This window comes from Rutidosis leptorrhynchoides, chromosome 1 (genome assembly GCF_046630445.1).
Source record: "Rutidosis leptorrhynchoides isolate AG116_Rl617_1_P2 chromosome 1, CSIRO_AGI_Rlap_v1, whole genome shotgun sequence".
Classification (NCBI taxonomy): domain Eukaryota; kingdom Viridiplantae; phylum Streptophyta; class Magnoliopsida; order Asterales; family Asteraceae; genus Rutidosis; species Rutidosis leptorrhynchoides.
The window spans coordinates 179444250-179452510 of NC_092333.1; the positions used below are offsets into that span (position 1 = coordinate 179444250).

The 8261-nt window shown below is 33.3% G+C and overlaps 1 protein-coding gene across 1 annotated transcript; it reads left to right on the top strand.

Annotated features, from left to right (window-relative positions):
• The first annotated feature begins 306 nt into the window (after positions 1-306).
• On the top strand, positions 307-2444 carry LOC139892289 (uncharacterized). The gene is made up of 2 exons (XM_071875345.1): positions 307-379; positions 1750-2444. The coding sequence occupies exons 1-2, from the start codon at positions 307-309 to the stop codon at positions 2442-2444; spliced, it is 768 nt and encodes a 255-aa protein (XP_071731446.1).
• The last annotated feature ends 5817 nt before the right edge of the window (positions 2445-8261 follow it).

The following is an 8261-nucleotide window of genomic DNA, read 5'->3' on the forward strand; positions in this document are numbered from 1 at the left end:
GATGAATAGTACCAATTCGTAACATTAGCCATTCGAGCTGCAATTTATTCGATTGTGTGTAGTCTTGCTTCGTCCCCAGAATAGAAAATCATCATAGTGGCCGGAGAAATAAATTGATGATGTTTTTATGATAAGTTTTGTCGAGTACCACAACTCAAGTGGGTTTGGTTTAGTTTTCGAATAGTGGTAAACCGTAAGTGTGGTGATGCTTTTGGGACTGATCATGATAGCACAATATATTCAAGTGGTTTGGCTGAAATATCGAGTAGAAACAGGAAACAAGTAGGGTGGTGACGGTTGAGCATAATGGTTGTTAGTGGTGGTGATGAAATGGGTTTTGTTGAGGGTGGGTTTACGAATAATCAAGAATTAGTTGCTGGTTTTGAATGATGTTTTAAATGGAGGTGGTTTCCATGGTGGTCGACAAGAAGCATGAAGGAAAGAATGAGTGATGGTTATCGTGATAAAGCATGTATACCACATACATCTATATATATTCAGTTAATGTAGTGAGTTGAAACAAAAATTTAAACAGTGCCCAAATAGTAATTATAGATATTTCAATATGCATAGTAAACACTTTTCAATCACGGATGTATAATGTGTTATTTAGTTACCGACAGTTTTCACGGACTACTATTTCGTATCCCGTTGATAATTAGTGGCGGATAAAAGTCTTTCAGAAAAATCCCAAAATTTTAAATTAACTATATTTATTTATTTTGATCATTATGGTATAAAATTTGATCATTAATTTCTTAAATAAAAATTACATCAACTGTCCCTCTCAATTCTGGGTAAAGTATAAAAAAGTTCTAAAATTTAACAAACAGCTCCTAAATACATTTTTAATAAGTCTAAAATTTATAGAACTCATTTTCGGATTACTGTTTATTTTAAAATCACCTAAGTTTGAACTTAACTTGTTTAAATAACCATCGAAAGATAAACGAGTGCTTCTTTCGTTTACTAAATAAATTCGAAACTATATTTATATATTCAATATACCTTATTTATACATATAGATATGCTTTAAATAATAATTATTAATTATATATTGTCTTATTTTACATAGTTAATTCTAATATAATATATTTCAAATTATTATTTATATATATTTCAAATATATACGTATCTCTTTACAAGTAGTGGTTCGTGAATCGTCGGGAATAGTCAAAATTAACTGACTTCATGTAAACAGTTCAAAAATTTTGAGACTCAACATTACAGACTTTGCTTATCGTGTCAGAATCATATAAAGATTAAGTTTAAATTTGGTCGGAAATTTCTGGGTTGTCACAAAATGGTGGTGGCGTTTTAAACACGAAAACGGGTCACTTTGGGTGTCCATTATAAAAAGTATTTATGGCGAGGAGGGAGGCCTGAGTGCCTCTCTTCCTTGTCCATCTATTCGATTTTCGTCTACATGGGCGGGCATCCTGAAAGTGGGTAAAAATATACACAATCTTGACCGTGATTTTGCTAACTCGTTTACAAAAAGAATTGTGGACGGTTCAGGAACTAGATTTTGAGAAGAAAGATAGTTAGGCGATGTACTATTAAAGGACAAATTTAACTGACTTTATCGACTTGAAACCAATAAAAACTCTACCATCCACGATCATGTCTGCTGGGAGGGTAACAATACTCACACGCTTTGGTGTTGGTCACACAATATCTCGGGGAGATTGATCGGGGACTTCACCAACCTTACTAACAGTTTGTCTAGTTTTGTTCCATGTAGTTCAGGTCGTGAAGAATGGGCATGGTCTTGGAGTAACGATGGGTTGTTTACGGTGATCAGGCTTACTGACATTTTAGTTCGGACATATCTGGTTAATCAAACTTCAGCTACTATGACCCTTCGTAATATTTTTGTCCCTCTCAAGGTCGAGTTGTTTATTTGGCGTGCCAGACTTAAACGTCTACCTACTATGGTGGAATTGGATAAGCGTGGTATGGATTTGGGAACGGTTCGTTGTCCCGTTTGTGATAATGGATTAGAGACGGTGGAACATTCTATCATCTTATGTAACTTTGCCCTTGACATTTGGAAACGTGTTTTCGATTGGTGGAATCTTGGACCATATACAAATATGAGTATAAATGAATCTTTCATGGGCGACGGTCACTCCTTTACCTCTGTGATGGGTAAACAATTATGGCAAGCCACTGAGTGGGTAACCGGGTATATGATATGGAAAAGCATAAACGCCACCGTTTTTTCTAAAGCGAAATCAACTAGTGCCATGGTGTTTAAAGAAGTACAAATAAAAAGCTTCGAATGGTTCTCCGACAGAATTAAAGGCATAAGCATAGAATGGGATCCATATGGATCGCAAATCTGCGGGGTTATGACTCGATTGTTTTACAACCTAGGAGATCCGGCATTGGTTAAAAGATATAACCCTCCTTGTAGGTTTTTTGCCTCACTCCTGGAGTAGTCTTTTTGGAGGGGAGAAATTGGGGTGGGCCGAGGTGTTTTGTCGTTGAATTGCCAACACTGTATCTCGTCCCATTTCAGCTTGTCTTGCCCAAGTAAAAATATCCTCCTTAACGATAATGAACGGACCACGGCGTTTTCCTACGACAACTAGGGGGCCTTTATCTTTCGATTTAGATATCGTTTTCAAAGTTGTATCTTTCTGGTTTTGATCGAATAATTGTTATTACAAATATGTATTCTTTTCATATATAATAAAATATTTTACTTTGCCGTTTAAAAAAAAAAGTAGATACTCGGATTACTTAACCAATTCAACCAATCGAATTTCTTTCCTCTCGATCTTTGTGATATCCACTCGAATGATCTAGCTTGAATTTCATTTAGAGCAACCGGGGAATTTCACGATTTACCGTGAAATACCATATTGTTCTGGTTTTTCTAAATGTAATATGCGCTAACCCATTCGATCGCGTGCCATACTTTTCTTCCAAAATTCGACATAGAGACTACGGCATTATCCCGAAGAATTTCATTACACCGAGGAAAATATATATAATATACAATATTTTAAATTCTACTCCGTATACATAATCAAAATGAATATTTTTACAAGGATAAAAAAAATTCAAAATTAATAGTTACTCAGTATGTTACAATTTGTAAGAAGAATTACATAAGACCATGTGTAATGGAGAGAATGTAAGTTGAGAGTATGGGTTTCTTTTGCATTTTTTGGATGACTAACGTAGTGTAAGTTTTTGGTGTGGAGTAATGGTTAAGAGAGCGTTTCAGATCTGAATGGTAGTGTGAGTTAGAAGTATTGTAAAAATGTGCTAAAATATAATTGTGTATATATTAAAAAAAGATAAAATAATATTAAATTAATAAAACAAAAACAACACACATTGCTTTACCGTTGGAAACTAACGGACGCCCAACACACACAATAAAGCAACGTCGCGTTAGGGGAGAATTGGGGTGTGGGTTTTTGGCCAACACGCATCCCACTCCTTATTTCATCACACGTTACGTATGGTCTGACAATATATAATATATAAATTAAAAATTAAAATTAATTTAATACAAATTGTGTTCATTATCATACTTGTGCATCTGTTTCCAACAAGAAAATAAATGTGCGCGTACTACTTGTTTTGATTTCAATTAGGGTGCGTTTCATAAAACTGAATAGTTTAGCGCTGAATGGTTCAGAATTTGAATGATTCAAAGCCTCTGAATAAAGTTTGTTCTGAATGAAAATAAGCTGTTTGATAATCATTTAGAATCAACGATATGAACTGAGTAAAATTATCTTATTAACGTGTAACATGAATAAAAATTCAATATGCTTGTTAGTTAAACGTTCAGGATATGATTTGAGGAGAATATTACAAAAAAATTTAGGCTCTTAATGGTTAAGAGAGCGTTTCAGATCTGAATGTTTCAGCACTGAATTCTGAACCATTCAGCACCATATGTCATTCAGAGGTCAAAAACAAACTAAACCATTCTATTAAGGGACAAACAAACACACCCTTAGATAAACATATTATATACCGATACTCAATGTATGCTATGTTTATTAAAATTCTAGCAACAATAACTATAACCAATAACCAATAGGCATGATAGCGTATAAAAAAAGGTTATGTCCTTCTTGGTTATTGTTTGTGTCATACTTCGTAACGATTTATTGGAAATCGAATATTAAGGTGATGCGAATATATATATATATATATATATATATATATATATATATATATATATATATATATATATATATATATATATATATATATATATATTCTATCTATCTATATCTATCTATACATACATAAATCGGTAAGGTGTATCCACGTGTCCCCTTCTAATCCACCTCTTGATCATCCTAATTTTCTAATTAAAAGTTGATTAAATCAACTAATTACAAGAAAATGCCACGTGTCGTTCTTAACACCCGGATTAAGAAGCTGCAACCTCATTGTTGAATTCGTATTTTGCACCCTCACTCTTTTTAAGGTTCCTGTAGAAAATTAATCACACGGCCCCTCTCTCTCAATTCTCTCATAAAACTCTGAAAAATTAATCTGTCTAATACAAATGTAATTTTGAAGATTTTTCTATACTACTTAGACTTTTAATCGCCGTTTATCAATCATCCGTTCGGCGAGACGACGAGATTTGAAACGATACTAGCAATCCGTAGATTTGATTAGTGTTTATTCTATCTGTTAATTAACGATTTGGAGTTAAATGACGTTACGCAAATTTGTAAGTCGAGGTATGCGAATATAAATCGTTGTTTATCATCAACCGTTATCATGTTCATAATCATGAATTATTTTATAATTTGATTATTTCTAATTTGTTTATTACGCTTCTTCTTTTTAATGTATGTGACTGATTTAAATCAATGTTTATCATCAACCGATCATGGTTATTTCTATTAGGGTTTCATAATGCACAAATCAGTTCCCATCAATAAAACAAATTTATACAATGCAAATCGTGTAATTGTTTGCGAATCGTGTAACTGTTTGAGAAAAGGTATGTCATTTATATAAAACAAATTTATAAAAATTGTTTCAAAAATTGATTGTTAATATTTTTCAATTGTTCATTGATGTTGCCAATGGAGAAAAGGTTTCAATGGCCGTCATTATCATGAAAGAATGAATCCAATTACATACTTTGTTGTCACCAAGAATGATTGTTTTCTAATCCAATTAAATATATATATTCATATGTATAAAACTGTGTTGGACAGTAAGAATAATGAGACCATTGTTGACTTTTGTTTGCTTTTATTTTTATTCCAACCTAGTAGGCCATTGTGCTTGATTTTCTTTTATTCATTGTTATTGGTTTAAATGGTCATCGAGAAAGATCACGTTTAATTCCCTACTCATTAGGTTGTCTTCCTGTTATTTTTTTACGGTTCTTCTTGCAGTCCTTAAAATATGCTAATGCCTGAGTATTTTCATATTTAGATGTAGTATCTTTAGAGGAATCAAACATGTCTAAGTTTCACTGCCTTCCTCTATGACCGTTTTAGTATCGGTCTTCTACATGCTTATCTAACAAATAAAGTTGACGAACTGAGTTTGAAGACGATGGTATGTAAGGTTTAATTCATTTTTATGTTGTTTTGGTTTACATCTTTTTTTTGTTGTTATATAGGTGGCAAAATGGGCGGGTCAAGCGGGCTGGGTAACAAATCGAAACAAATAATTCCCTACTGCCCCAAAATACTTTGTCCAAAAGGCTATTTTTCTATATAAATTTTGCGAAGAAAAAGATTTATGTTCACTTATATGATTTATATGCTCATGTTATTGTCAATTGTTACTATCCCAAATTATGCAATTTTCTTTTCTCTCATTTAATTTGACATATGGATAAGCCACAACCTAAATTGTAGGAAAAAATTGCTTTAAAATTAAATTTTTAAAATTTGATAATATATTGTAATATTTAAAGAGGTATATATTCTCATGACAGTATACTTATAAACAATAACAGTAACAATCTATATGTATAGATTTCATAAGCATTATACTAAAATTCTTTTAATGCATCTTTACGTTTATATCAATGGAACATTTTTATGATCAAATAGCTTTACATTTTTATGGTCATGCTACTTATATGTATTGCAGATTAACTGGCCGAATTGATTAAACGGTGTGACGCCCCGTACAAAACCATCGTGTATGATTCGTCAACAACAGGATCTTTACACGGTCAAACACTATATGCTGTTTGAAAACCAGTTTTGCATTCATAAAAAGATAGCATTTACAAAAGATAACGTGACACGGAGGTCATTACAGGCCATTATTCAAATAACATAAGTTGTGAATGCAAGATAAAAGTTTCATGATTGAGACATCTCTAAGTAATGCAGCGGAAATCTAACACAACAGGTCCATAACAGCAAGTCTATAACACCAAGACAACAAGTCTAACAGCGAAAGCAACATCGTCTAAGCACCTGATAATTACACGCTTAAAAGTCAACACGAATATTGGTGAGCTATAGTTTGTTTGTTCCAGTAATGTAATGTAGACCACGAGATTTCGTATTCAAAACAGTATGAAAAGTATATGCTTATCCGTGGGCACCCGGTAACTAACTTAACGTAATAATAATACCCCCTAAAAGTACACTTGGCGAGTGCGTATGTCCTCGAAGTATCAAACACCCATTACATGCTAGCGCGACTAGCCCGAGTGGGGATGTCAAACCCTATGGATCCATATCTAATATTCGCGTTCACCGGTTCAAAAACCAATGATTAAACGTTACCGTGCTAAGGGGAAAGTTTATGCCGTTATATAACTCACACATATGTAAAGTTTAAGTACTCGTGTCTAGTATGTAAAACATAAAAAGCGCATGTATTCTCAGTCCCAAAAATAGTATATGTAAAAAAGGAAAGCTATAACTCACAGTGATAAATGCGTAAAGTCGATATGCAAAGTATGCAAGTAGTAAGTCGGTCTGAAAGGTCGTCAACCTAAGTCAAAGGTAACTAGGTCAGTATGTTGTCCCAAAAGGTTTAAAAGTTCATAAATTAAGTTTAAGTGTCATTATCAACATCATCATTATCATCATCATTCATCAACACTAAGGTAAGTTTAAAAAGAATAGAGATCGAAACAAAAGGCTGAATTCGAACAGCTGTTAAGACTTCTATACAAATCGAAAAGACGCGTAGTCAGTGGTTATGGCTCTGTATGTGAGTCCTCTAACCGCTGACCAGTTTTCAGAACCTAACTCGTCTTCGTTTGACCGTAGTGACGGTTTAAGTGCGAGTAGGTCAGAAATTTCAGTACAACGTTACAAAGGCGTAGTGACTTTCGGAAGGCTATAAATCCTAAACCGTATACCGGATTAAGTCGAGGCCTAAATGAAAAGTCATCTACTCGAAACGAACTATCTGAAAATCAATTTTCCAGAAGTCCAGGAGTCAGATCAGACTCCAAAAACAGCAAGAAAGTGCTCCGGTGAGGTTCTTGGTGCTTGATGCTCATCACGGTTCTCATCCTTGATGCTTGTAAGCTTCAAGTGTACAACTCTTTGATGTTTTAGCATCACTTTGACCAAGGTTCAACCATCAACACACATATAAGAGTAAAATCTATCATTCTACAAGTTTTGAACATCAAGATTGCCTCTTTATTGCATAAATCCAATAAAGCTTCAACCTTTGTCCTTTTTACACAAGTTTATGCATCTCCATCATATGTGATGATGAAGACTTGATCTTTATCATCACAAAAAACACAAAAAGGTTCCAAGTAAGTGAGATCTACAATAATAACTTAGATCTCAAGTATTAAGAAAACTCTAAGCTAGAAAGCTTGGATCTTTACAAGATTAATGAGACCATAAGCTAGAAAGCTAAGATCTTTAACAAAATAATGAAAGTAATGAGACCATAAGCTAAAAAGCTAAGATCTTTAACATAATAATGAAACCCTAAGCTAGAAAGCTTGGATCTTCAGTGTTCTTGAAGATCTTAAAGCATAAAGCTTGGATCTTTAAGATACATGAAGATCATAAACACAAGTTTTGATCTTTATAACAAAACAAAGAAATTACAAGCTAGATCTAACAAGTAGATAAAGATTCCAAGCTAGAAAGATTGAATCTTTCATGTTCTTGAAGGATTCAAACCCAAGTTTGAATCTATAAGATATAACAAGACCAAAAGCTAAAAGCTAGATCCATAAAATGATGATGATGATGTCGACTTCATGAAGAATAAAAGAAGAAAATAAGAAGAAGAAAATTTAAAACTTTTTCTTT